Source organism: Tyto alba, unplaced genomic scaffold (assembly GCF_018691265.1).
Source record: "Tyto alba isolate M040663 unplaced genomic scaffold, T.alba_DEE_v4.0 Super-Scaffold_2, whole genome shotgun sequence".
Lineage (NCBI taxonomy): Eukaryota > Metazoa > Chordata > Aves > Strigiformes > Tytonidae > Tyto > Tyto alba.
The window spans coordinates 31816536-31844168 of record NW_024881282.1 but is presented as its reverse complement, the minus strand read 5'-3'; the positions used below and the strand labels follow the sequence as shown (position 1 = coordinate 31844168).

Genomic DNA, 27633 nt, shown 5'->3' with positions numbered 1-27633 from the left:
AGCACTGCTACTCCTCTCAGACTGCCATATTTTAGCTCAAATTGTATTCGTGTCCCTTTATTCAAGTCAAAACACAGACAGCAAATCAAACCCACCTCCCTCACTCATTGACTATTTGGAAAAAAGTATATTGAAAATTTGATTTTTGACCTAAACACGTTCTTTGTACCCCGCAGTGCACAAGGACCAGAAAGGATGAGGGAAGCGACCTAAACCTGTAGAGGAAAGCCCTTCTGGCTGGACCCTGGGCCTATGCACACCTCTTCGCAGACATCTTGGCTGCCCCAAGCCACCAGCACAATAGGGTCATCCAGTGTTGTCTCAGGGCCGAGTAAAATCCCCCATTCCTTTTGCAGGGCTGCTCGGTGCATCGTTCCCCCCAGGGAGAGACTCTCAGCTGAGCGGCTGGGTCTCTACAGAGCATGGCTGCTCCCCGGGGAGCTCCTTCCCGGTCCATGGTGGCTCTCGCCCACGTTCGCTAGGCTGCGGTGACTTGTGGTGGCAACTCCCGCCGCCGGCTGACCCTGCACCACAGGCCACCCACTGTCCCGGCAGGCTTGTTTGTGGAAAGGACCCCGCACACCCCCAGAATGGTCATGGGTGAGAAAAGCAGGCCCCCAAAGTCACCCACTCCCCCGTATCCTTCTCTATGTGGAACTGGCGCAGATACTGCTCCTTTCCAACTTGTGGGGTAGCGGCATGCCGTAAGGGGGGAGGACATTGACGAGCAAGTGCGTTTTTGGGAAGGGCAGCAGCTCCAGGCGGTGGGGGACGAAGGAGAGCGTGCTGGGCAGCCAGGCAGTTGTCAGCTGCCCTTGTAGCGGTGAGTAGTATCCCACAGCAGGGATGGTAGCAGCGAGCTTTCTTGGCATCAAGCTAGGAGCCTTTCAAGAATAAAAATGCAGTCTCAGGTGAATCAATACAGACTTAGTTAGATATAATTTGCGATCAACCTAATTTGTTTCCCTGGTGCTCAGTAATTAAGAAGAAAAGCTTAGAAGAATAGACTCCCTAAAACCCAGTGGTGTGCTGTCACCCAGGGAGCAAGGCAAAATGCCCTTTGTTCTAGCTGTGGAAAAACTCCTGACAGGGAAAGAACCTGTGTGCCAACCTTGATAATATTAACTGTCCTGGACTTGGCAAGGACGTGGGTCAAGGGCAAAAAGCACTGGTCAGCCTAACAAGGCTAGGCATTGTAAAGAGAAACCGTCTATAAAGAAACATGGCTTTGTGGCTGCAAATGTCGTATTTCTTCCTGTTCAGAAAATTTCTGATGGTAAAGATACTTTGAGTCAAAATATGATTTACAGGGAAGTGATTTAGAAGTAAAATGGGGAAGGATCATCCTGCAAGAGACACTTCATGGCATATTTACAAAACAGGTTTAATTTAATGAAAAAATGTGTTATTTGTCCATATTTTCTGGGATTTCTTTTCATCATATTGCCATTTTTGTCTTGTCCAGTCCTCCTTATCTGGGATAGTCCCATGTGAAGAGGTGACCTGGTGAAAGACAGCTATCTCTCCCTCAGTGGCTTTATACATAGTCTCTGATACTCACTGTAATATCTGACTTGGGAGCAGGAATGAAATCAACTTCTGTCAGATGCTGAAGGCCACCAAAGTTGCCAAATTTTTCATGTTTCCTCCACTTTGCTCGCTGATTCTGGAACCAGATCTGGATACAGGCAAAAAAGAAAAGGCACAGAAATGAACAGAAGATGAAGGAGGAACTGCTCACATCCAACTACTTTCCCTTCTCTTGAAGTGAGCATCAGAAAACATTGACCTCCAGCTCAGCAGAACCTAAAATCTAAATTCAGAACCTGAATCTAAATGAAAACACTGGGTTCGACACAGCACCTTTCACACTTTGCATAGCATGTGGGATCTCTGGACTATCGTGATAGCCTCTTTTCTCTCTCAGCTCACAGAAGAGCTAGGATCTCCCTGTTCAAGGAAAGACAGTGCCACAAGGTGCAGCAGGTCTCCCAGGGCTTTCCTGGGAAGTCAGATCCTTTTGCGGTCAAAGCTTTGCAGCAGTCAAGGCACACGGCATTCTGTTTTCCCTAGGAGGTATGATTTGTTGCATGACACATTTTGCATGACATTTGTTGCTCCTTCACCCTGTTTCCAAGTGAATAGAATGGGAAAAGGCCCACCTAGATGTTTTGCTGGGCTGCAATAAAAATGTGCCACCAGTGGAGATGTAGTAACAGGGTTCTTCCCACATTTAGTGGGTAACATTTTGAAATTCATATAAGGGACCTCAGAAAAAGACCCAAGGGGATGAAAGCTTCTAAATCACTCAGCAGCCTGTGTATGTTATCTACTATCCCTTCCACACTGGAAAAAAGACAACTAATTTTCTCAGGAGAATTTCTTCCATCTATCAGGTGATTTGGCCAATCTGGCTTCTGGCTGAGGCACACAAGTATTTATTGTGCAGCCACAGTAGTGTATCTTGCTGCAATGTTGTGAAAAGTTGAATCCCCCTTCCATTGTAGTTTCTAACTGGCTTAGGAACTTGCTGTTTGAATGTAAGCAAGAGGTTCACATGAACACAAGGTGTTGATGCTACTGGATGTAAATATGTATGTATTTTAAACCAAATAATGAACAGCTTAATTATTTCTGCATCTCTTGCCCAGGAACTATTGGGAATATCAGGAGCCCTCTGCTATATCGCTCATAGTTAGCAGTATCTGAGGTTACTGAAAGGACAGTTTCATTTATCTGGGTTTGCATGGGTTTGAGAACTGCTTAGTCTGTATGAACTGATCCATTCCCTTTCCACCATGCAGGACTTGTATGGTGAAACAGCACCATAAAAGTCACTCCTCTTTAACACTGACAAAATGATTAAGGGCAGAGAGGAAACTGAAGCCAAAATTCAACCTCTGAAGTGCTCCTTCCAAAGTCTGCACATGGGATAAAGTCCTCCCTTCAGGGATTATATATATATATTTTTTTTTTAATAAAGGGAAAGCTGTGTTCACAGACTGAACTGCTCTTTTTTTGCTCAATCAGCTCTCCAACACCTTTACCCCTAAAATGATTTCTCAGTGCCCACCCTGAATTTCTTTTACTGGGATTTAAGTCTCTTCATCCATGCTCTGTCTACCACAGATATCAAGCTACTGATATAATTTATTCTCTGCACGCTACTAACCTTCATTTTTCCAGTGTTCCTGAGCTACGGTACTGAGACAGACACAGTGTTCCCATGTCTGTTTACGAAAGTCACACCGGTGCTAAAGCCAGTGATGAGTGCCTCCTTAATCCTGCCTGAGATTTCACAAATGACTCATTTGCCCTCTCAGTGGTCAGCAAGCTTTCCAATGAAACAAGGGCTAAAACAGAGGCCAGAGGGAGGGTGATGTGCCACATATTGTAGGAATGGCCTCCATCTGTAGCTCTGTAAGATTGCCTGTCGTACTCTTGCAGACACATGACCAATGATCCAGAGCTTGCTGTACTAAAGAATCAGCCTTTTCATTATTTTCCACTCCCCTAACCTTCTTACCATTTCATAGCATTATCATTAAAGATTCTACTGATTGTGTAGTTCAAATTCACCTTCGTGTCAGTAAATGGTTCCAACGAGAAACTGCCTTTGAAATGTCCTCATTTGCAAGTGGACACCTGTTGCAGACCTAGGTTTTTGTCTGCTTGCACATGCCATTTGATCTGCTCTGTTTTCTTAATCCAAGCAGGGTGTAGGACCAAGGCAAGGTCCTTGCAGTGACATGCCATCAATATTATTACCTTTATCAACCAAATGAATCATAAAACCATAGAACAACAGAACCATAGATTGGTTTGGGTTGGAAGGGACCTTTTAAAGATGATCTAATCCAACTTTCCTGCTGTGGGAAGGGACACCTTTCACTAGATCAGCTTGCTCAAAACCCTGTCCAACCTGACTTTGAACACTTCCAGTGACGGGACATCCACAACTTCTCTGGGTAAGCTGCTCCAGTGTCTTGCCACCTTCATCGTAAAGAACTTCTTCCTTAAATCCAATCTAAATCTACCCTCTTTCAGTTTAAAATTGTCACCAATAAACTCATCATAAAAAGATGAGAGTGACAACATCTATTTTCCATAAACTAGTGTTGATAAGCATTAAATATATTACCCTTTCTTTAATTCTTCATTAACAGAAACTCATATCATCTTTATCACTGTTTTGCCAACATGTTTGGCTGACAGGCCAGTCATTATCTGATTGTCCTGTTTACCCTTTAAATACTGACACAACATTAGATTTCTTCAAGGCCCCTGGAATGTTTCTTGTGCTCCAGGACTGATTAAATACCTACACTGATGACCCAAAGTGCTTCTCAAGCAGCTTTTTAAGAACTCCTGGAGGTAAGTCACCTAGAATTCTGGATTTAAAAATATCTGTCTGCAGCAGCAGCTGTTCAACATTGTCTTTATGGAAGGTGTTTCATCATCATTGTGTGACACTACCACCTTACCTGACATTGCCAAGGATAGAGCAGAAATTATGACCGAACATCTTTGCCATTTCTGCATTATCCTTGACAGTCCCACTGTTTCTATAAAGTAACAGATCAATATAATTGTTCACTTTTTTTGTTTGTTTGTTCTTAATGGACTTTTATTGAGTTTCTGATGATCCTTAATTTTTCTGACCAAAGTTTTGGCCTGTATCCATTTGCTTTGCTTATCCATTTTTTATAATTTATGGTTTCTAATGTTTACTCACCCAGCACTCTTCATTTTGCATTGCATGTAAGCATGCACATGTGCAGGGATATAATTCATCTATCCACTTAGACTGCTTCACAGAAATCGTACCTTTGTTTCTTGTTTGGAGGACACAAGTTTTTCACAGTTACGAAATGTTTCATTTGGTTACACAATTGTTGCTCACTTTTTTTTTTTTTTCCCAGTTAAATTATCCCTCTGAGGTGATTTGACTTATACTGCTTTTAGCTTTGTCAAAACTATTATTTCAAAGTACCAAAAGTATATATGAATTCTCCGCACTCTGTTTATGTGACAAATGCAATCAATCAAAATTACAAAAACTTGTAACTTGTACCTACGTTACTGATAATTTTTAGTTTTGTGCCCAGTTTACCTTTATCAGCCAAGATGAGATCAAATGCAGAATTTCCTGTGTCATGTGTAACTCTCTCTGAATTGGGAATTTGCCATATGCAATATATACACAAGGGGCTTTTTACTTCCTTTGTGTATATCTCAGGTTGATGTTTCCCATGATAACTCTTCTTTATTTTTACCCCTACAGACTATAAATATTTTTTTTAATATCAGATCATCCCATTCTTTCATGTGATTTGTTGTTCTGTTGGGAACACTGACTAGTATCCCAGCTTGTGCTTTCTACCATTGGAAATGCATTGTGAGTGCACTGATGTCGCTAATGGGCATATTATGGCTGTGCTGTTCCAATTCTCCCTGTCACCTATGAAGCAGTATCATCATGGCTAGTCGATAGTCCCGGGCATGTCATAGTCAATAAACTGCTCTGTGTTGAACTTTGATTGTTAGAGTGGGATATGTGCATAGAAGTACACTGAGGACTCTAGCATTATAGCAAGTACAGAAAGTGCCTTGTGAAAAAATCATCACAACAGCGTCTGGTAAACAACACCAAATTCCAATACACAGTGGTATGTATATTTTAATGTAGCAGATTTCATATGCAGCAAACATTTGGGGTCAATTTTGAGCTCAGTCAGCGAGACTACATTACAGCTGGGGGAAACTGGATTGGTTTCCATGCACTGAAATTACATCCAGAGCATTTATAGCCTGTGATATCAAAATACAGAAAGCATTTTCATTTGGGCAGTTACTTTCACTTTTTTTGAGACCCTGTAGAAGACGGATGTGGATGACAGTTTGTACTGGATGTACACTAGTCTATAAAAGGTTGATAAAAGATTAATAAATATTTTAATAAATGGCCGCTCTGTTGCTACAGAGTCCAACAGGTTGCTCATAACCATCTGTAACTCCTATTTGTTATGCATCTAGTATGCTTAGATCTCCTGTTAACTCTTTGATTAATCCTATTTGGCTAGTCCCAGCTGGGTGACAAATACTTTTTTCTTTATTTGTAAAAGGAGAAGAGTGATACTGGCCTCCTCTGTAAGGTAACAGAGAGGTCACATATTTCATTAGCATTGTCACCCAGTCATAAACTATTAGGAATGTACTCTGAATAAAGAATTGGTGCAGTGAGCATAGCCTTTTGGAGACACAATGTACCTGAACTCTGGCTTCTGGGAGGTTTATCTTTGCTGCCAGTTGATTGCGAATATGGACATCCGGGTAGTGAGTGATTTGGAAAATCTTCTCCAGCTCCTGCAGCTGCTCAGCTGTGAACGTTGTCCGGATTCTCCGTTTCCCTTTCCTCTCAACTGTGCAAACAAGGAAAGGTGTATCGCATTTTATAGGAAAAGGCCACAGGGCCACAAGAAAATTCATATATCCAGCAATTTCTGGAGTAAAGTACAGTAAATTGTTATGCAGCTAGGATGGCACCTCCAACACCTTCTAGAGATGTACTTACCATAGGTGACTATCTCCTGACCCAGCAGTGAATATGAATGAACTCTTTTATTGTTCAAGCAGCGAGTCAAAAGTGACCATTCGCAGTGCTAATTCCATGGATCCACTGCATGTCAACAGCTACAAAGAACCTATATATTTTAACCATGCCAGCCCTGCAGTGGGTTTGTCATCAAAGTCCTTTCGTGTTGGAACAACCTTTGACCCCTTTTTGCTCCTTGTCTGTCACATGCACACATCTGTTGCTAATTTATAATCCCTTATTAGCTACTTGTGAAGAAATCCTTAAAGTAAGTGGAATGAAAGAGTAGATACTCCGTTTTGCCTTGGTGCTGTTCTCATGCTGTAACGAATCACCATCTTCCTTTCAGCTCATAAATTTTACATCCCTATCTTTTCCTGTCATACTGGTCTTACTAATCTTTCCTCAAGCTCTCAGGTATTTTTTTATTCCATTGTCACTCTACCAATTTTGATGAATTTCTGCTCCTGTATGCCATCAAGATCAAAGAGTACCCAAAATGCATGAATGCTGTGGATGGAAGTCAGCTATTCCAGACTGACTGACTGCTGCTCTCTTCCCATACCATTCCTTTGGCAGTATTTAGGGATAGCCATCAGTTTTACTGCAGTGTGACAGTGGCATAGAAAATGTTACCTTACAAGGAAAAGTCATGGTATTCTCTTGATGTCACCATTGTGGTGTGGGGACTTTATAAACAAGCTTAACCTTAAGAACTACAAGGCCTTAAAACCCATGGAGCAGCATATGGGTAACTCTGGGTGCTGCAAATTCCGAAGGGGACTCTTAGAGTGCCCCATTCCTTCACCTGATGTGGTGTGACCACACTAAAGACTTCCCTCGGTGCTCCTACACTGTTTTGAAAATGACTTCCTACACCAGGGTATTTTATTCAGATCTTGAACTCTGTGCTGCTTGGTGTAGATTAGAATAAGGTCTAGGTTGCTCTGAAATGATGCTGAAGGGATGATGTCTTGCAAGGAGGAGGAGAGAGGAGCAGCAGAAGTGAGGTCTAAGGCAACTGATCTGCAGAATGTGGAGTTCAGCCTCGTCGCAGGGCTTGAATCCTCCCTGCTGCACAGATGGAATATCTTCCAGTTGACATTGAATGACCAGCACAGAAAGCCATGTCCCAGGCATTGTGAGGCACAGGGATTTTTCTACTGAGCTTGGAAAACTGCAGCCTGATAAGAACATAAAAATTCTAATATCACTAGTGACTCTGATGAGTTTGCTACTCAGTGATCTGAAGTAATTGGCAATGACACCATGTTGCTTAAGAAAATGAAAAATGACCTTTTTGAATAACTGCTTTTGGTCTTCCATGGTCTGATGACAACTACCAGTTCATACAATTCATACTATGTAACTAGATACACACACTTCCTAATGGGAATAGTTAACCAGGGAAGGATAGCTTAGTCCCTCAAAGAATCTTTATACTTTTTTTTTTTTTTTTTCCCTTTTGTACAACCATTAGCATAAACTTTTCCTTTTGGGGGCTAAAGCAGTGAAAAAGGTAACTAAATGCCTTGTCCAATATAAACTGGGCTCCGTGCCAATTAGAAAATAACTTTTCATTCTGTAATCAAAACTTCATTGTAACTCTCTTGACACGGAAAATAAGGAATAAAAAATTCTGTCCATTGACTTAGTAGGAAGGTGACTAGGACATGATACCTGGGGACCAGTAAGTGAATATATTCCATTGTAAATATTTAATCTTTTCTAAACCTTTCAGGTATTTTGAAAGGAAACCGGTCATGCAAGAATAACTGAGGAACATCATTTATCATAAACACTGTCAATACTCCTGTATCTCAGAAACAGCCTAATAAAGCTGATGTCCAACACAGTTAAATCCATATTATTAGACTTTTCACTGGCCTATTGAAGTACTACCACTCATTAGACTGCAGTGCTGGCTTCAGCCCCTAGAGAAAAATGTTATTTACATTGAATCTTGCTGGCACTACTGGGGCAGAGATCTGAAATGAGAAATATTTTTGTGCATTTATGCTGAAGATAGCAATGGGCACCCTCTCCTAAGAAACCCTGATTACAAAGTTGCATCTACTGGAACCTTCACAAAAGTTATCTGTAAGGGGGATTTATTGCTATATGTATTAAAAGAGAAATATCAGTGCTGAGAATATGAATCTCAGGACATTACATCCTCTGTAGATATGATAGAGCTAACAGTTTATGCTGGTGTCTTTTGTCTGGAAGATTTTCACCTCACAGTCTGTGGGGACTGGCCTCCATATCCTCCTGGGAGATACTGCAGACAGGTAAGATTGAGTATCAAGCTGATATTTTGTCAAGAACATCATGTTCTGTCACACAGTAATGAATGTCTCTGCTGTATTTGTATCATTACAATGTATGGTATTTATATTTCTCTAGCACATGGCAATTAATATAGCAGATCTTGACAACAAGTGAAGTTTGCCTTGACCTTGTTATGGTCTCAGGAATTTGAGGCCTTCCTGAGATGTCCTGTACGTCTCCTTGAACAATGACCTAAGCTCCTGCCCCTGTCCAGGGTAGAAGGCTGGTTCCACAAACCTGGGAGAAGCTGCAGTCTACCTCCAGCACTTTCAGAGTGGAGCAAGAGATCCAAGCTCAAACTGCGACCACCTCCTTGTTCCTGTGGTCCCAACTGTACATAAACAACTGGGATGCTGGCAGGGTTCTTGTCCTGCCAGGTTTTGTATGCCCAGGCAGTCTATGTACCTTCTAGCAATCAGAAAACCTTCAGGAGTAAGAGGACAGACCTTCCTACCTCCTGGAAGATTTCTGAATTAGCAAAAAATCCCAGTGTACTTTTTAAAAAAAGAAAGTATTAGATTAATGAACTGAAATATAATTTCATGACTATACAAAGCAAGAAAGAAACTGTCTAAATTTTAAAACCAAAATGTCACACCAAATAATAAAAATAAGGGTGTTCTTTAGTATTCTCTCAGAATAGAGCAAATAATGATTTAGTCCAGTATATACCCTTCTGTCTCATACATTAACCAGACTGCAGAATTGGGATGACTGGATGGGATCATGATGGGATTGAAGTGAATGCCAAAGACCAGCTGGATCACAGTGGGCATCATACAAACACACAGTCATTAGTTACTGCCTGTAAGCACATATGATGACAGCTATCATCTCCTCTTTGTAATGGGGAATCAAAGATAAGTCAAGAATTTTAGTGCCCAAACCAGAGAATACTGCCTGAGCTAGAAAGATATGGTTTACATTATCAGACCATGCTAGTTGCAGGACTTCCTCATAGACAGTAGTTCATACACACCAGAGACAGAGATGATAATGTGGGTATCTATCCCTGGTTACCATCTTAAAAATTTGTGGGTGCTGGCAGGACACTTGGTACAGAGTTCATTGGATTGATCAACCTCGATAGACTCACAAAATCAGCTGTTACAAGCAATGCAATACCAGCTCTACAGGGTTGAGATATGGAACAAACTCAGTAGTGGAGAATATAAGTCTAGAAGGAGCTGCAAAGTCTACCCTACAAAGAAGATATGAGAATAAAGAGACACACACAGCTGTGCATACCTGGTGTAAGTTTGGGAAGAAACTTTTAGTTGAGCTGGGATGTCGTATGGTGCCTGAGAGCCAGATCCATTGCCTTGAACCACACAGTCTTTTGAACTGTGCTGGAGATGGAATGCAGAATGGATATGTCAGATATCTTGTACTGTATTCTCTCCCACTGGCAGCTAAGAAGTGTCCAGGACTAGAGAGCATGGCTTCAGAGAGAATAGGCTCATGAGTTGCTGGTGTCTCATATCAGCTTCTTTGGTATGAAAATGACTCAGATAACTTGGTGATGAGCAAAAGAAACTCCCTACCAGTTCACTCGTGCCTCCTCCACATTTTTCTTTCTTGAAAGATGAACTGTTTTACAGATGAGACTCTTACATAAGGGAAGGGTCTACACAGTGCTCAGAAGTGTCAATCCTACTGAAACCATATTTTTCAAAGCTGAAACTCATCATATTAAACAAATACAATAGCATGAGGTCAGCTATTGGCCAGTAGAGACTGAAGGACAAGCTTTGATTTCAAATGGAAATGAAATTAAATTGCTAACAAAATGGACTCCTGCGAACTAATCAAGGCTTTTGCCAGTAGTAAATCTAGAAGAGTGCATTTTTTTCTTTAAGTAATCAGTCATTCTATTTTTTTTTTTTTTTAAAAAAAACCCAACTATTAAAAAATATAAAAAATCTGGGACTCCATGTTAACATTTTCTCTTGCAAGATGAAACGTTCTCTGACTGTAGCTTTGATACTTCCTTTTGCCTTGGGACCTTAGCTTAGAGATCCCACAGCAAACAACAGCATTCAGAATTACAGTCTAATAAAGAATGTGGGTGGAAGATATAAGACTAGAAAGTGTTGGAAGTGTAACATTGGCTTTACAAACGTGGCTCTAGAGTCTCTGGGGAAATAAGACTCTGTCTAAGTTTCCTGAGCTATTTTCTATGTAAAAGCTGAGGATATTCAAGTGTGCTTTCATGCTCTGTGAAAGTCATTTGCAGGTTAGCTGACTGCTGAAACCAAGCCTGAAAATACCAGGTAGCTAAATATGTCAGCCTCTGAAGATGCTTAGAGATACAGCTGTCTATACATTGCCTTACTTTTGACATTGGAAGGGCCAGATTCTCCACATTGATAAAGCGGTATAGCTCCTTTAAGTTCAGTAACAGGGTCCATTTGTCCTCTGCAGAACTGGCTTTATTACTAGGTCAGACTTGGGGTAAGTTGAAACATCTGAACTTTGTAGAAATACAGATTTTTCTTGAAAGTGAGAAGTGAAAGGACTAGGTCAATGGGTACAAGTTGCAGCAAGGAAAATTCTGATTACATAATAGGAAAAAGTGTTTTCACCATGAAGGTAGTCTGATGTGAGCCTGGAGAAGCTGAGAAGTCTCAGTCCGTGGAGATATTCTAAACTTGACTGGACAAAGGCCTAAGCAACCTGATTTCAGCTGGCCTTGCTTAGAGTTGGGATTGGACAAGATGGTCTCCAGAGGTCCTTCCCAACTTACTTTACTACGTGGTCTCTGACCTCCAATATCCATATGGACTGAAGCCCCCCCATCATTCCTTCCTAAAAACTAAGGAAATCTAAGGCTTTAATACTATGCACAGCTCAAAGAGTCTGATTTGCAATTGATACTTACACAGTTTTAGCGTAGTGTATTACAGCTTATTTCCATTATCCAGTATAACACAGTTAGAAGAGATGAGCAAATCAATACCAAAGACTACTGCTGTCTCTCAGTTTGTTAAGTAAATATGTGCAGCTGCAGCAATGCCATACTTGGGCAATTTCATTCTGGACTGTAGTCTGTAGTAGGCAAATAGCTTATGGTACATCTTGCACTGCTGTTTCTCAGCTGCCCTGCATACCTGAACCACCTAGATAAATGTTACCTCAGGAAGATCCCTGCAATTGCATTTCCCATTTGCACTTAATGCATGAGCAGGGGCTAAGACTGCGTCCAGCCTACTTGGTCTCATTGCAAGGGTGCATACACTGGATGGGTAAGGAGCTGTAAACCCAAGGGAAGGGCTGGAAGTTAGTGCTGGCACATATTTGCTTTGGAGTATGAAATCTAGGTAGATGGAAACTGGTGGGATCAATTTATCTTGCTGCAAACGTCTTTATTGTTTCTGGACGGACACACTCTTATGGTATGTGATAACTACATCCAAAGATTTTGCTACTTCTTTGACAAGAAGAGAGAAGGCAGTTACATAAGCAATCAAGTGGTTTTAGCTACATATCCTCAGAAATATATTTTTCTCTGTGTAACAAAGTGGACTGTATAATTTGTTTTTCAGAAAGAAACTCAGAAGCATTGAAAAAGAGCCTTATTATATCTGATTAAGTTCTGTTTTTTCCCTTTTAGCCTCTTTAAAAGAATTTCCTCTCTCTCTTCTTTTTAACTCAACCAATTACAGATATGTGGGTCTCCCAGTCGGTTCCTTCTTGTGGCTTTTCTGAACGCTGCTCTCTAGTGATGCCATTCTGCTCATGGCAGCCAAGCCCATAGCAAAAAAAAAAAAAAAGCCAATTGCAACTCTATCAAAGAGTTATTACAGAGTCATGATGGCATCAGGACAAAACGTGCTTGTCTGTGTACAGAGATGTGCCTGTGGCAGTCCCTCTCCTAGTTAAAAAGGTGGCTTGCAGCTTTCAAAAGAGCTTGTGCTGCAATATTTAGGTGTGAGCATGGCACTGTGGCTAATTTTTATTAAAGTGGGTTTTCAGCCTTTGTTAAGAAGGACTGGCATAGCCAGCGAGACAGATCCTAATTGGATAGGTACAATGTGCTCTGGATAGAGCCTCCCGTTAGCAAAATGCAGCATTTAGCATCCAGCTGCTGGTCGTTCAGGCACTGCCGAAGTTAAGACAGAGCAGCATGACTTGAACTTTTAAAGGCTTGACTTCCTCCCTTCAGTCCACAACTCCTTGACAGAGAGTTGTTTCCACCCTGGTGCAGAGTACAGTGCCTAATCACCCGACAGCAAGGCTGAAATGCCGAGAGGTACAGACTTGAGACGCTGTGAACAGGAATGCTAAAAATACCAGGCTAGAAACCTGTTTAAGCAAGCTGTATGGTGGTGGTCAGGGGAGTTTCTTAGTCTGCCTGTCAGAGGAGTTGTTAAGGAGTAGATGGCACGTATGAAACCATTCATGTGGACAGTTCGTTGCAGAGGATGGTGCTCACCATCAACCTGAGCCCCTGGTGAATTTAACCCTTCCTTTCTGCCAGCAAAATGATGACAGTGTTTACAAATGCTGCTGCCCTGAAATGGTGGTGTGCATAACTGGCGCAGGCAGTGGTTGGTAAAATACCTGGAGGAAGAAGGATGCAGGCCATGGTTTGAGGGCTCCCAACTGACTGAGGTGTGGGTTAGTTTCCATCACCTGCTATCAGTTCTGTACCTAGGCTAAATGACCTGCACCTTCATGAATGCCTTCGGGTCAAAGTGGATTTGGGGTAGGCATATGTGTAATTTCCCCATTTAGCTAAATCTCAAGCTTGAAACGTACTTTCTGTGATTGTTCAGCTGTTGTCAAACTTCACCTTAAAAGCAGTGGCCAGCCTCATCCAGTAACAGTTTTTACCAAGGAAAACAGATTCCCCACAGCTTTTCCTACACTCTCTGGTCAAGCACCTTTGTCAGAAACCAGTCATTTGCCCATGGAGAAAGCTGAGCTGATTGCAGATTTCACAGACAGCCTGTTTTCTACTTTCTTTCTGCTCTTTGTGGTTATTTGTACCTTCAAGCCTTCTGATGTCAATCAGGCGTGCTGTTTACATCCCTGTCTCAGAGTCTGCGCCCCCTCCAAGAAAGCATAATTCCATCATTATTTTAGTATGTAGTCTCTGCTGTTTCCCATTTCAGCATAAAGCAGTGGCTAATGCAGTAGGTAAGCAGCCTGCCTTCAATTTCAAAGAACAGTAATTAAAAGTGTCGAGTCCCAGGGTTGTAATGAAAAGTTCTCAGACAATTTAGGAGAATCCAGTAAGTACTTGTAAGACCTTTGAAATAAACTTATCAAGATGTGCCATCAACTTTACAAGCGGTCACATTACACAGATTTGACTAGCAGGAGCAAATTAACCTCTGGGTCCTGTGTAATGTAGCCTTTGGATCCAAAATTCCCAGGAAAGAAGGGGCTGCTCGAGGAAAGCATTGAATGCTAACATTTGCTTTAACTAAAAAAAACCCCAAACCCTAAAACCACAAAGAAATAACAGTAACAGAATTTATGTAGTCCCCTAACTGCTGACAGCTTTGCTTTCTTCGGTTCTTGCTTATATCAGTGAGATTTCCATGTGAACAGTCTGAAGGGTGGGAGTAAAGAATTCAGGTTTCATGCCTTTAATTTAATATCCAGGGTGTGATTATAAACAGTCAGTCTTCAAAGAGGGAAAAAAACAAAGAACCAGCCTTCAACAGTGCCTCAGATAATCCCAGAAAAACAAGGTCAGTGGTCTGCTGCATTTCTAAATGTATATAGGAATACTGCACTTCAGAGACAGAGGGCTGCAGGGACTATTCACACTGATAAACAGAAGACTGGTGAGACAGCTAATGGCAGCCAAATCATATATATAGGCTTTTTTATTTTTTTTTTTCCCTCCTGCTTTTCCTTTTAATTTAGAATTGTTTCCTTTTGTTTCACAGGACAATGGGATGTTTGTGCCCTTCCTCACAATCCCACTGGTATATTCTGGGCAGCCGATATTTATCTGGGATTGTGATTATACAGTGCTTCATTGTCTCTTGGGTGTTTTATAAATGTATCAAGATAAATCAGCGTATTGGGGAAAAAACTGTTCTGTGAGAGATAAACCATGCTGTTTCACAGGGGTACATGGATTTGGCCATATTGTCCACAAATGAACAGTACAAATGAATTTATGGCTTCAGAGAAAACATAAACACTAAGCTAAAGATGCCTGCAACTGGCATCAGTACAGAAGGGACACGACTTGTACTGGAAGTTCTCCAGAACTGAGATCATCTCTATATTTCCTGTTGTCTTTATGATAATTACTGCCAGAGTTTGTCAATATGCTTTGGGATCAAAGATGCTATCATAATAATAAAACAATTAGATTAATAAAAAGATCCCTGAGCTCCCAGTCAGCAATGTACAGAGGATTTCTGCTACGGAAATATTTGGGTGATGTTGAGTCATTCTGGCAGCCTCCTCTACAGCGAATAATGAAAACATGAGCTTCGGGAAATTACATGGTCCAGTTTTTCCCATGGCCTGAACCCCCCAGTTTCTGGTGGAATTAGGAGCCAGTTCCATTTACTGAAGCCTGATCTACCTTGTACTTGAATTATTGCCCACAGAAGAAATGTCACAAGACTGGGCATCCACCAGTGTCTTAAGGTGATGCTGCTATCTGGCTTCTCCAAGGCACTGCCTACTCCCTCGCTGGAGCAGAGGACTGGAACTATTACCCATGTGCGACACTGGGCACACTCATCCACTGCCTTTGTATGTAAATAGTTACAGCGCACACACACAAATGTATACAATCAGACCCAGCATGTGTAAAAGACACTGCAAAAAAATTGCCCATGAGGATCTGATCTAGGATGGGATCTTGTATGTGGCAGCCTCCAGCAAGAGCTGTTGTAGGTCAGGCAGGCTCATGGGGGCATGTAATCCTCTGAAGCTCCAGTGCTCAGCTGCTATGAACTGGTCTAGTCCCAAGGGTGTCACACAGAGCAGAGAGAAGGAATTAAAAGGAAAGTTGAAGCTTAGGATTTAATTTGAGTGTTTACATGGACATGTTGCTGTGATGCTGATCAACAGCCACAAGAGTTTGCCCTGATTGTTCTTAAGTTTTGAAGACCCTGACAGCAATGATGGTTGCACATAGCAAAATGGCAGCAATTAATCAGTTCACAGAGAGCTGGCCCAGAGTCTGTACCCACAGCTCCAACCTAAGTCCTCTCTCAGAATGGTCTCCTTCTAAAATGGGTTTTACCAGTGCTGCTTCCCAAGGACCAGGTTTTCTGAAAAAGTTCTGCTGAGCTTTGTGTGCAGGAGGCCACAGGTGAAAGCACCCAACATTCAGAACGAAGGCTTCCAAATTAAATGGGGGCTTAGCAAAACTAAATGCCACTGTCAGCATGTCTCTAGCACATGAGGGCTTTTCTCTTTTTTTTTTTTTTTTGCTTACAGTGCAGCCTCTAAGTGCAAAGTGCAAGAGGCATTGCTTCCTGTAAACGGTTTGTGATAAGGGCATAAATCTATTTAGTTTAAATGACACTGCATTTCTAAACCGCTTAGATGCAGAAGCCATTTTGTGGGAAAAGCAAATTTTTTGGAACACTACAGTGTTACAGGGTTTCCTGGAAATATGCTCCAAATTCACAGTCAGGGTGCTCTTGCTATCTCAGACCACTTGCCCATGAGGAGCATATTGTCATAGCCTCATCATCTTTCTGATCTTATCCAAAAAAGCACCAGACACACCCCACATCTCCAGCCTGTAAGGTGATTGTATAACATGCTTGATTTCTTCTGCTCCCTGACTACTATGCAGGTGTGTATGCTTAATCAGAGCCTAGTGCTATTCCTCCCAAATTATGCAGGTGTTTTATATGGATAGAGGTGGGCTGTGAGAAAGAGGTGAGGGAACGCCCAGCCAATGACTTATGTCTTTCACAGCAGAAAGTTCTCCCTCTGCTCAGGTTGGTGATGTTCCCCTTGGTGCTTGTAGGCACCTTTGGTGTGGTTGTGAGGGAGGTCCTGGGGACACCTCCATGGCATATGCTATGGGCATTTGGAACAGCCTATAACTGCCATGCCAAAAGCACGTCTGAAGCACTGCAAAGTCGATAGGCATTGAAACAGAAAGTAATTTGCCATCAGCTCGAGCTGTAAGAGTTACAGACTGCTTCCAGGGATGGTGCAGTCTACCTCTCCTGCAGGTGCTGCTGCCAACCTCATCTGGGAAAGGTGACTCCTGTCACAGCCAGAGGCAGGAAAAAAAGAGCTGCCAGCTCTTCCAGCCTAACATAAAGTGGAGGAAGGAGGCTGAAGCTTATGTTGCTGGAAAGGATTTTAAACCCAGGCCTCCGGATCTCTGCGAAGAATGACACAGTGCGTGAACAGGATCCGAAATATCATTGTTTGTGCACCACGGGGAAAATGCCAGTCCAGTGCTTTAGGAACCTCCCCTCTCCTTCAGCCAGTTTCTATCAAAGGCTCAACAACTGCAGGAACCAGTAGCCTAGAAAATGGCAGATCATTAAACCTCTGCTTGGTTTCAAAACCCCACTGCCACCGGGGAACGGAGGGATTTTGTTTAAATCGCCTTTAAAATATAACTTGTCATTCAAAGGGCCTGCTCAGCTTGGCTCATTTTTGTGCAGATAATTACATGCTTCCCCCCCTGCTTTGCTGATGAGGCTGGTACCGACCACTGCGCTGGTCAATGAGGCTAAGTGCTGAGTTGGGACAGCCACCTCCACCTTCTGTCAGCCTGGGAAAGCCATCTCCCACTTCTGGTGTGATCCCCATGGCTGGGGACTCCCTCCTGCATGAAATGTACTCCTTTTTAGCACTCACAGGCAACTCCAAGTACCAGATACACAGAGCCCTGGCTATTCTGCAAGGAGGCAGTGTGATTTTGCCCTCCTGCTGTCAGCTGTGTGCAGCCTACAGGGCAGAGGTAAGCTAAAATATATGGTTATCTTACAAGGTTTCTCTCTGCATCAAGACAGATGCTGTCTTGTGCAGGAGGAGGTGACAGCAGCTTGTCACAAGACTCATGTATACTATAGCAGCAGCAGCAGGAACAAGGCTTTTCTTTTAAATGTATTTCAGAGAAAGAAATGTTTCCTCTGCCAACTTGCAGAACATGAGCTGAGGAAGATGTGTGGATCTCAGTGAAGTCAGCTGAGTAACCCTGCATCTGCGGTCACACGAGCTCATTAGGAGTCTTCAATGGACTTAATTGAAATAGCAGGTTTTTTTCTTTTCAGAAAGGAGTGAATAATAGTAAACTATGCAGGAAATGCCTTACTCTTGCTATCGAGAGCCTGTTTTATGGAGTGTAGTGTGATCGTCTGTATTAACCTTTCCTAAAGCTCAAAGATCTTAAATTTATTAGTAATTATTAGTAGCATGTGACAAAAACATGCTACTAATAAATTGCAGTCTCTCTGTTAGGATCTTGTCTTGTTCACGTAGCATGCACCCTGCTTAGCTTAAAGTCTCTGGGCAACATATTGGTAAAGTATATTTGTATTGTCCTTTGCTTTGGCGAAGAGATAGACTGCTGTTTACCAGTACTCACAACTAATGAAATTAGCAGACCTACTGACATGGCCAGGCTTGAAAACTGTGCCTGGCACATCCTGCAAGCCAGACCTATTGCACATTGACAGTTTGCCTGTGCACACGCTGATGACCTCTTCATCACCTGTACAGTGGGTCCAAGGTGTACAGAACACACGGAACTGATTCGGCATGTTCAGCAGCCTGGTTCCCCACATTGTGCAACGCCCATTTATCAGGAAACGGGCGTTGCACAACCCGGGGTGCAAGGCTGATGAACATGGTAACTCTGTAGATTGCCACCCCAAGTAGGACGGCAATAAACACCCAAAGCAGTCCCTATCACTAAAATTGGTAAGGTTGGCAGGCCTGAGCTAGATCTTTAGCTCAAAGGGTGGGTCTCCATGTCTCCATGTTTTCAAAGGTGAGATTGAAGAACCATCCCTGTGACTCAGCCAGGACTTTAGCAGTAGAAATCTTCGTGATGTCTGTTGCTAGGTATTGCCATATATATCACTGTAAGATAACAGCTGTGGTTTTGGGTACTCTGGGAGAAAGTCTGGATATAGAGGCACTCACCATGAAGTGGATGGTCCACCGTGAAATCGCATAGCTGATCTTCCTCTTTCTGGTGTTTTCTTTTGCCTTCCAGGTGTTCACGTCCTGTGTCCTCACCCACGAGGGACACTGGGCTGTCAGTAGGTCTCCTGCAGTGAGCTGCCTGCGCTTTCTTCGCCCTGACCATGGGTGTAACACATGTGGCAGGAAGAAGGATTTTGGCTGAAGATAAGTCACAGTCTAACTGACTCCTGCTGCTGGAATCTGTGAAGGACACAGCACAAGACAGCTTTGAATAAAGCAACCATCGTTCCACACACCTTCCAGTTTGTGTGGAAAAAAAAGCATGGGTGTGTTCTAGATATTTTACCACTCAAACCTGATCATATTTAAAAGGCCTTAATCCTTCTGTGCTGTGTATCAATGGCAAGATGACCCCATGTTGCAGGGGCATGATCCTGGTGAATTTGACCCCAAAATCTAGCCTGTTCTCTGCTTCCTTCCACCTTAAAACTTTCAATGGTTCTTGTAGAAGATTTTCATAAAAGGAATGTAGAAGTAAGGAAACACAAACAAATGATCAAGAAAGCTCAGCTTCCCTGTCAGTATCCAAACTGGTGGCTGTCTTTTCTGAAGAACTCAGAAATACAGCTGATGTAGAGCTGCCCTGAAAATCTGTCGGCGAGATCACCATAGAATTTGCTGGATGCCAAATGCTTTTAAAAATTTGGTCCTTTCTTAAACGTCTCTGTAGGGAGATCTGCTCTATTGGACAGTGGGCCAGAGATTAGGCTAAAGGTCAGTGTCTTTCCTGATTCAGGTCCGTTTGTCCTTTCTTCTATATCCGGGCTGCCTGCCGCTTAGATTTAGGCACTGGATAATTCTAAAGGCAGCCTTTGCCTAGGCTGTCAACATTTCCCATCTGCCTTTGTGACAGGCAACACTGTTGGTATCTAGGAAGGTATTGACTGCCAACTCATCTTCATGAAATCACCGCCACACTCTTGTTGACAGGACAAACATAACATAAGTGCGTATTAGCCCATTTTCATGAAGAGCAGCCATAAAGTTAGCTTAGGTTTGAGCATGGGTGTTATAAACAATCCCAGTGAGAGCTGAAGGTAACCTCAGCAGTAACCAGTGGTGATGTGCTAGGACACCTGACCCCGAGTGGTGATGAAATTGGTCACAGAAGGCGCAATCTTTCTTCTGCCATGGTGCTGCCTTATTACTAACACCATCATCTCTGTCTGTAGCAGGGGCACTGCAAAGGTCTTTCAGATTAGTTTTCTGCCCTCGTGAGTGGAGAACGAGTCCTTACTCTTCCTTATAAAAGGCAAGAGGACCTTGCAAAGCCATGCACTGAAATATAACATGCTGGGAAGCCTCGTGGTTCAAGGAAGTGGGCTGTCTGTGGCTGTTAGCACTCTAGGAGAGGTATGCCAAATACTCCCATTCTCTTACCCGCTTTTTTTCCACGTTAAAGCCTCACCATAAGCCCCAATTTTGAGCGCTTCGTGCGCTGCCTTTGGTAGATGCAATCAAGGCTCAGGCTTGACTCTTCAGAGACAAGATAACTGGGTCTGTGCTGCTTTAATGGCAAACCTGGAGTATGTTCTAGTTTTCCTCCGTGCCTGGATTTCTTGGCTTGGAAAGGCAGAGTAGGAGATAACACATAAGCATAATGGACCCTTCGGGGAATTTAGGTTCCATGGTTAGTATGACCCTGAAGTGAACGTGACAGCACAGGTTTATCTGCTATTACCACTAAAGAACATTAAAATCTTAATGCAACAATGGACTGCACTCCTGAGCAGTCGCACACATCTAGGCCCTGGGGTTTGCAGCACCTGTGGTTGTTCCCCTCTATGCTCTCATATCTAAATAACAGCAGGTGTGAACCCTAGTAGTTGTACTGGTAGAAACTCCATATTTTACTTCTGCTGCAGTAGCTAGCACTGACAAACATCTAACTTTTTAGACTTGTTAGGGTTTTATTTTCTGACCAAATAACAAGTTCCACTTGTAACTAGCCTTGGAGCAACGGTAATTATAACATCTGGAGACAAAGTGCCCAATTCTGCCCTCAGTAAAAAGCTCACACAACAGGAATTTTACAGAGGGCTGACACTGACATGAAGAAAATGCAGTTACAAGAGCTCTGGAAATTAGCCAAAGCCTCATGTCAATAAAGGATGATTGTTCAAATTATCACCAATCTTTGGGTAAACTTCTAAACGCAATTGTATGTGTCCAACCATGCTGACCTTAAAAATCTTGTATGAGGTCCACCTCTGTGTTTGAGGCATATTGTGCAAAATGGGTCTCATTTAATTCCTTTAGGGTCAACTAGGTTTGAGTTTTCTGGTGAGAAAACAGGTGGGGTTTTGAACAATATTTGTGGGATGAAGGAGAAAGATAGATCTGGGAATGATCACTACAGCATGGGGCTGGGGTTAAATGATTTGCTCAAAAACTCAGAGGACATCAGTGTTGGCACAAGTTTTAGCCCAGGATTTCTATCTCAATCTACCATCCCTAAATTAAGGACTAGTTGCATTCGCTTGCTAGATATGATGCTGCGAAAATGAGTATGTTACAGAATTGATGGCGCTTATATCTTACAGTAATGTAGAACTTAAGGGTACCTGAGCAAGATGCTCTTATAGGATGTGATTAAAGCTTTCTAAGAATGACAGTGGCATTTTCTAAATTATAGGATTTCACATGTCTTCATCCTTCGTACACAACTTTTCCCTCTCCAGATTTTAATCTGAGGTACTCGTGTCCCCTAGTGATGAGCACACCTTATGTATGAACATGGATAGAATTATTATAGGCTGAAGAAGAGAAAACAGGGAGGGAATGGAAGACTGTCCTAAGTAGATGGGAAAATACTAATGTCTCTGTGAACTGGTAAGAAGGAGTGGAAGGATCTGTTGTCTGAGATCAAAAAAGCAAACTAGAGTGGCATGAACCTTAAAGAGAGTCTGGAAAAATCAGTGATGTTTTCTGGAGGCTAAGATTGAAAGTAGATAATACTGAGTTTAAAGCACATATCTGAGAGTTAGGAGCCACAAGGTCTAGTCCTGTTTGCATTGCAACCTCCTCTGGTTCTTGTTGTCCTGAACAAGCAAGGGGACTGTCTGAAGTGGTGGTTCTTTAGGTCACCTGGTACTTTTTGGTGCATATTCATGTGAGTCCAGCAGAGAGTTCTGAAAAATACCTATGAATTGGCATGGGGTAAGATTCCTCCAGGGAATGCAGGTGTTTTTTTTTTTTTTTTTTTTTTTTTTTTTTTTTTTTTTCCCCTTCAGTGTTGGCAATGACATTTCAGCCTGGCACAAACATGAGATATTTGTTATTGTCATGCACAGAAATTACTTTGATTTGTGGCTCAAAATGGTCATGGTCTTTTTGGCTTGACTTTTAATTGCATAAGAAAGGATGGAAAATTTCAGGCAAGATAGTGAGACTTCTTTTTGTAAGCAGAAGGTTATTTCAGATGGCCTAAGTTCCAGTTAAACCTTTTTGTGTAATCGCTGGAGAGAGATAGACCTGTTGTAGGCATAAGGCTTATGATTTTAGGGTCTTACTAAGGCTGTGAACATGAAAGAGTCTACCACTGAGAAGTGCAAGCAGCTTTTTATTGTGCCGTTTTCCTCTTGCTTCTATACTTTTTTTACTTTTTTTCTTTTTTTCTTTTTTACTTTTTTTTTTAGGTGGACTGTTTTCCCTTGTAATAGGTGAGGTGAATTGGTGATATTGGCCAGGTGGTATCTATTCAGTTATATTCCTTCAGCTGTTTCCTCTTTTACCATAAAGCTGGGTGGAGTGTTGCTAAGGGTGAAGTAAACAATCACCATATTGACATTTGTGTGTGAAGCGGCAGTTGTATTCCTATTAATTTGCATATCTTTAACATAATGAAGCCTAACACAGGCTGACAAAATTACTGTATCTGTTACTGCTTTTACTATGGGTTTCCCAAGTGTAATGTCCTCATCCCAAGCTCTCCTTGACTTGATACTGGTTCCTGTTGGTGGAACCTCACTGGCAGAAACTGGGGGAGTAATGAACAGTTATTGCAGATGTGCTTTCAGGCACATTGAAATCAAGTTCCCAGGGATTTCAGAAGAAGGATTTGGTGCCTTTGGTAGGTGCCTTTCGAAGGATCTCTCCTGAATTAGGCCTTCTAGTCTTCTCTGTTTAAAATGAAAGAGTTGGCACTAGGGAAGAGATCAGCATTTGCTGGATGTTTATTTGTGTCCTTTGCAAAGGCCATGGCTACCCTTTCTAGGCACTGTGACAAAAAAGAGAGGGAAAGCATAGACTGAAGACAAAATTGTCTTCTTGTTCACTCTTCCTTTTATAACTTGGTAAGAGTCTTTCAAAAATTCAAAAATTCGAGTAGGCTTCAGATCAACAGCTGCAGTTCCAGGTCATTTAGTAGTTGTGTTTGTGCACTAAACTCACAAATGGCTAATACTGCAGCTGGGAAGTTACACATTCCTGGGAAGACTCCACACTCATTATTCCAAGTCCCACTGGAATTACACTCACAAAAACCTGTGAACTTAGGAGTCAGACCCACAGATCTTCTCCTACATGATCAAGTTCTGACCCAGCTTTCCATGAGAGGCTGGCACTGCACATCACAACATCCTTTTTGTGAAAGCATCATAGGATAATTTAGGTTAGAAGCAATTCTAGAAGTTATCTGGTCCAGCGCCCCTGGGTTTTCTTGGGAAAAGACTCCAGGGTAAGCTTTGTCTATGTCCCTCATTTGTGACATTTTTTCATCTTCTGGTCCTCTGGTCCCACTTGTCTTCTCAGCTCTTAATGGCTAGATTTAGACTTCAGGACAAGTATGCCTGGATCAGCAGATGAGCTGGACGATAATTTCTGGCTGGATATTTACCTTATGGTAGCCATGAGTATGTGTGTGGTGGCAGTTCTTGCTCTTATATGGATCATGGCTTGGCTCAGCTACATACCATATGGGATGTGGGAAATGTTCTTTAAATCCATAATAAGATATAACTCAGCCCTGACCTGCAGTATTTCCTTCTTTGCTGCTGCTGAACTTCTGGGAAAGCAGCTGGTTTTGTGACCCATCCTGGAATTTCAAACAAGTTACCTAGCTCATCTCAGTTCCCTGACCTTGGCCAGTGCTGAGCCAAATTAGATACGGTTGACTATTTACACAACTTGTTTAATGCCAGTGTTATATAGCATGAAGTTGAATGACTTTGATGAAATACAGTAATTACCCCAAGATGAACAGCATAGGGTATTGTACTTCTGAAATAAATAAACCTTATCTGCAAAAATCGACAGTTCTACTGGGAAAGCAAAAAGTAGTGAGCTTAGGTATCTCTTTGGTGTTAGTAAGAGACCAACAGTGAAAAAGCTTTGTTTTCATTGTCCTTTTTAAACATCCTTGATCAAATGGAAAAGCAACGTACAATAAGATTTTGGAATATCTACCACTTTCCTATTTTCCCAGCTCCGGTGACTGCTAAGTGAATCTTCATGTGTATTATACTATTTTCATTAGTTAACATTTCACATTGCCTTAAGTATATTAATCCAACCTTGCTCTCTAGCAGTGGAGAGATGAGTCACTATATTCCTTTGCTAGAGCTACGGTCTCTCTCTGGCTAGGTGATGAAGTGAAGTCAAAGGCAAGGCCTGGCTGTTCTGCCTGCATTGCTTTCAAGGTGAAAAACTGACTGTACTCTCAGGTGGAGCAATTTGGGATGAGACAGTACTGGCAGTGCAGTAATGCAATCCAAGGAACCCACCACATCCTACATGCAGATTTGTCAGACCTTGTGCTTGGAGTGGCACGCTTAGCCGAGACACGCAGTGAAACAGGGCTTCAACATATTGATCGTGAAACAGACTTAATATAAAAAGGTCCTCTCTCTGCCACACTTCTCTGTTCCCAGAGAAGAGTCTCACGGTGTTAAAATGCAGATCCGTGGTCCGTGTTATGAACAGCACTGACTTAACTTTCAGCGGTGTTATCTGTCTCGCTCTGGATCCAGCGGCACACAGGGACTGCCACGGGCCCGGTGGAAGGCTCGCAAAAGCTCACTCCCACAGAGCTCGCACCAGCGTTTCCCCCCTTCGCAAGCTGGCACCTGGGCTCCTTCGGCACACGGGCCCCGTGACGCTTGCACCAGCACCAGCTGTGTCCCTGCCCACCCCTACAGACCATCAAGCTCTCCCTTGTTTCAGGACCACATTTAAAACGCGGCCTGGGTCCGCTGTTGTTCAGGTCCAATCTGTACTGGCAGCTTTAGGAAACCTCTAAATGCTGCAGTCCTCTGACAGTACCAGTGGTGAAACAGCCAAGCAACACTCGCCATGGCCTCCAGCAACCTCGTCTGTCTTGGAAGCTGCCCTTTCTTTGAGCAGCAGGCTGGACTTCCAGATAACCTTGAGAGGTCCCATCCAACCCCAATTACCCTGTGGTTCTGTGAAAATTCAGCAGCATGCTATCCCTCTTCCCCATACGCAGGTTTCTGCGGAAAGTCACAGGTACTGGCACAAAGGCAGCGGTTGTAGACTCAGCCCCAATGCCTGGGGCTCCCAGAACGGTGAGGTGTGTTGTGGGCTGGCTCTGCCCCTGGTCAGGAAACAAGCCCTGTACAGAGTGAGTGAAGTTACCCTGTGTCAGAGGTGAACAAGAAAGTGCAAATCTCCAGCAAAGCATGGCTGAGATGCAGCGTTAGTGGGACTTGGCTTGAGTCCAGCTGGTGACTAAAATTACACTAGTGAGTGTGGTGCTCACTGCACTGTAGTTTCCTTCCCAATTTAGGTCTCATTTGCTTTCCAGTCCAGGTCAGTATCCAGTCTGGTCATAAAAAGTGCTGAAACTATGTCAATAAGCAATGGTTACTTGCACTGCTAGGTTTTTGAAAAGACTCTCTCCCTTACTACTGGGTGGTTCATCCAGTGTCCTGGGAAATGGGGTCTTGATCCATGAAAGGATCTCTCTGTTACAAAAAATAGAGTGTTGCATTAAGCTTTGCTGAAAGCAGCTGAAGGAGAGGTGAGTGAAAATCTTCTGTCAAAACTACAGGTCACTTTTCAGTTAAGTGGATATGTCTGTATACATAAAACATGTCCTTTTCATGGAGGATGTAGATTAAAAAAGAAGAAATAGTACATCCAGAAAATGTTGGTCATTGGTCTTTGTTTAAGGAAAAAAAAAAAAAAAAAAGACAATTTATGTGGGGGTAAAAGTTCACTCAAGGCCAAAGTAACTAAAGTGAGGAAACTGAAGTCAAAAAGGCTAATGCACTTGCTGGTTTGCTAAAAGTGAAGTCATGTTAGTTTTCCACTAGCTGGTTCATGAAAGGACCTAGTGTCCATGATGATAAGGAAAAATGATTAAACACAAATGCTTTTTCTTTTCTTGTTCCAGCAATTGAGTTCTAACACTCCTTAGCTACCATTACCCTTACAGACCATTTCTTCTGCCTGAGGACGAGTGGTTGGATTTATCAGAAAATGGTACTGATATGAGATTTGGCTGTAATTCCAGACAACAGCCAGCTCTTGATATAAGTGAAACTTCAACAGCTTTATTAAGTTGCAGCAGTTTTAGGCTAGTTTCCCGAGTCTGAATGCCTGTCCTTCCTTATGACAGGCAGTTATTATTTTTTTTTTTTTTTTTAAATAACGAGAGTATTGTTTTTTCAAGGGAAAGACACCAGGATGTTGTATTTGTTTACAATAAGCACATCCCACTGTTACTGAGGAGAGCTACCTGCAGTAAATGTTCAGGTTGCATACCCACCTCTCCAATGACACTGGGGCTTCCTAATGTACAAAATCCCACAAAAGGCTAGCAGCAGAGCCCAGTCTACTGTGAGGTTGAAAGCAATTATTTTTTAAAGATTATTTCTGTATATATAATGAATGATTTGTACCTGAGTAGGAAAATCCCAGATTCCTACAAAAGCTAAAGAATAAAAATTTTACATAACCAAAAAAGACAGCTTTGGGGGTTAAAAAGAAAGGAGTATTTTCATTAAGTGTAATAACTGGTACTTACCAAAGGCTAGGGGTGACCCTGCTTTTAGGGCTGCAGGTCTCTCAGTGTAGTTACTCCTGTTCCTGGTTTCACTGCTTAGGGCGGTGCTGGCAGAAGGTTTCTTTAAGATTTCCTCAATGGAAAAGGACAGGCTGGGCTTCCCCTGGCCGGCACACACCCGGGGGTCCGTCATCTTCCTGCCAAAGCGGCCAAGGGGCAGAGAGTCCTCTCCTGCTCTCCCGGCTGTCGGTGCTCTCCAAGAAACATGCAGCTGGGAAGGTGCGTGTCTCTCCCCACCCGTGCCCGCCTGACCCGCAGGAGCGCTGGGAGGAGAAACAAAGGCGAACCCACGAGTGAGCACACGCGCCTGCTCCTCTCTGCTGATCAGCCTGGGACCAAGACCTGCGCTCCCGTGTCTGGGGAAGGCAGCATTAGAAGTGGGGGTGAAAAGTCCTACCAACCCCACCCACTGCCAAACATCCCCCGGCCGGCCCAGATTTACGGAGCAATCCCAGGAGGAGGTGTGCTCCTCACAGACCGAGGTGAAAAATGCCCTGGGAAGGGTTGCTTCTTG

The 27633-nt window shown here is 42.8% G+C and overlaps 1 protein-coding gene across 1 annotated transcript; it reads right to left on the bottom strand.

Moving 5' to 3' along the window:
* Window positions 1–647: 647 nt before the first annotated feature.
* On the bottom strand, window positions 648–27252 carry ISX (intestine specific homeobox). The gene is made up of 5 exons (XM_032996717.2): window positions 27081–27252; window positions 19031–19273; window positions 6271–6422; window positions 1562–1678; window positions 648–884 (listed from the first exon to the last, which is right to left on the bottom strand). The coding sequence occupies exons 1-5, from the start codon at window positions 27250–27252 to the stop codon at window positions 648–650; spliced, it is 921 nt and encodes a 306-aa protein (XP_032852608.2).
* Window positions 27253–27633: the final 381 nt, after the last annotated feature.